At 41.2% G+C, this 1,696-nt stretch overlaps 1 protein-coding gene across 1 annotated transcript; it reads left to right on the top strand.

Moving 5' to 3' along the window:
- Positions 1-418: 418 nt before the first annotated feature.
- On the top strand, positions 419-1,399 carry LOC115717722 (uncharacterized). The gene has a single exon (XM_061116268.1). The coding sequence runs from the start codon at positions 419-421 to the stop codon at positions 1,397-1,399; it is 981 nt and encodes a 326-aa protein (XP_060972251.1).
- The last annotated feature ends 297 nt before the right edge of the window (positions 1,400-1,696 follow it).

Here is a 1,696-nt window from a genome sequence, read left to right as displayed (position 1 = left end):
CCGTTTGGAGAGGCCGAGTCAATAAGGACTCTTAAATACACTTCTCCAAATTATCCAGGACTGTTTGTCCACATGGATAGTTTGGGCTTGTTTTATACTACTTATAGTATGATCTATTGCTTATTTGATTATTTCATTAGTAGATATTTTGGTACAACGTCTTCTTACACGTTCTTGTAAGTCGGCAAACTTAATTACTACAACTTTGCTTACTTATAAGAATTGTGGGGAGGTGCTGCCGAAATTTTTACAAAAATAAAATAATCTTAAGAGCGTAGATTGTACCATATGTATATTACAAACCTGAATGGGATAGGTTCTTTACCCTTTTAGTAATGGAGTGAGAAGGTGGATTAGGACACTTGTACATTTTCTTGTTTATTTTTAAATTTTTTTGTTAATTACTTCATAGTGGAAGATGCCTACCAACCGAAGTTGGATGAAGGCTCACCGGCGCTCTGCAGAGTTTCGAAGTGGCGTTGACGAGTTCGTTGCGGTAGCAACGAACCACATGAATTCTGACGGATTTGATCGATGCCCATGCATGCGGTGTTTGAATGTGAATTTCCACACACCTGCAACTATAAGGGTTCATTTATTTTTCAGCGGGATCCAACCTTTGTACAATCCCTGGTATTTCAACGGGGAGACTTTTTCTCAGCCCGTAGTTGAATTTCCTGAAAATGACGAAGAGGAAATGGCAGATGTGTTGGCAGATATGTTAAGAGGGGACCCTGGGTTTGACGAATCTTCCAGCACTACTGATTCTTTCAGAGAACCCCCTATTAATGACAACAACAAGTTTGATGACTTGTTTAAGGAGATGGAGTCTGAGTTATATCGAGGTTGCAAAAAATCAGCCCTCAATGCACTGGTAAAGCTTATGCACTGCAAGGTTTTGAATAGGTGGAGTAACCACTCTTTCGATATGTTGCTGTCCATCTTGATTGATCTATTTCCAGAGGGGAAAAAATTACCGAAGTCGCATTATGAGTCGAAGATGCAATTGCGCAATCAAGGTTTGGGCTACGACTCAATAGATGTGTGCAAGTATAATTGTGCCATTTTTTGGAAGGAGAATGAGAAGAAAGAGTTTTGCCCTGTATGTGGCGAATCACGATGGGTGAAAAAAAAGGGTAAGGGTAAAAAAGTTCCTCACAAAGTTATGCGTTACTTCCCACTCAAACCGAGACTAAAACAATTATATTGCTCAAGACACACTGCGGAGGATATGCGGTGGCATTACTCGCAGAGACCAAAAGAAGACGGTGTGCTTAGGCATCCTAAGGATGCTGAAGAATGGAAGCGGTTTGACCGCCTTCATCCGTCTTTTGCTGTTGAACCAGAAATGTCAGACTGGGATTGGCTACTGACGATTTTAATCCATTTGGCAACATGAGCAACTCTTACAGCCTGTGGCCAGTTATTTGTGTCCCATATAATTTGCCACCGTGGAAGTGTATGAGTTCTAAATCGTTGTTGTTGGCCTTATTAATTGCAGGTCCGTCATCTCTTGGGAAAGACATAGATGTATTCATGAGACCGTTAATTGATGAACTGAAACAATTGTGGGAGACGGGTGTTGAAACCCGAGATGCCTACAACGGAACTGTGTTTTCAATGCGTGCGGCAGTGTTGTGGACAATAAATGATTTTCCTGCTTATGCTCTAATGTCTGGTTGGAGCACAAAAGGGT

The sequence above is a fragment of the Cannabis sativa genome, chromosome 5 (genome assembly GCF_029168945.1).
Source record: "Cannabis sativa cultivar Pink pepper isolate KNU-18-1 chromosome 5, ASM2916894v1, whole genome shotgun sequence".
Classification (NCBI taxonomy): domain Eukaryota; kingdom Viridiplantae; phylum Streptophyta; class Magnoliopsida; order Rosales; family Cannabaceae; genus Cannabis; species Cannabis sativa.
This window is presented reverse-complemented; position numbering and strand designations above follow the sequence as displayed.

Bases quoted from the DNA above. Each gene is read 5' to 3' on its own strand.
- LOC115717722 (XM_061116268.1), top strand. From the start codon at position 419: ATGCCTACCAACCGAAGTTGGATGAAGGCTCACCGGCGCTCTGCAGAG.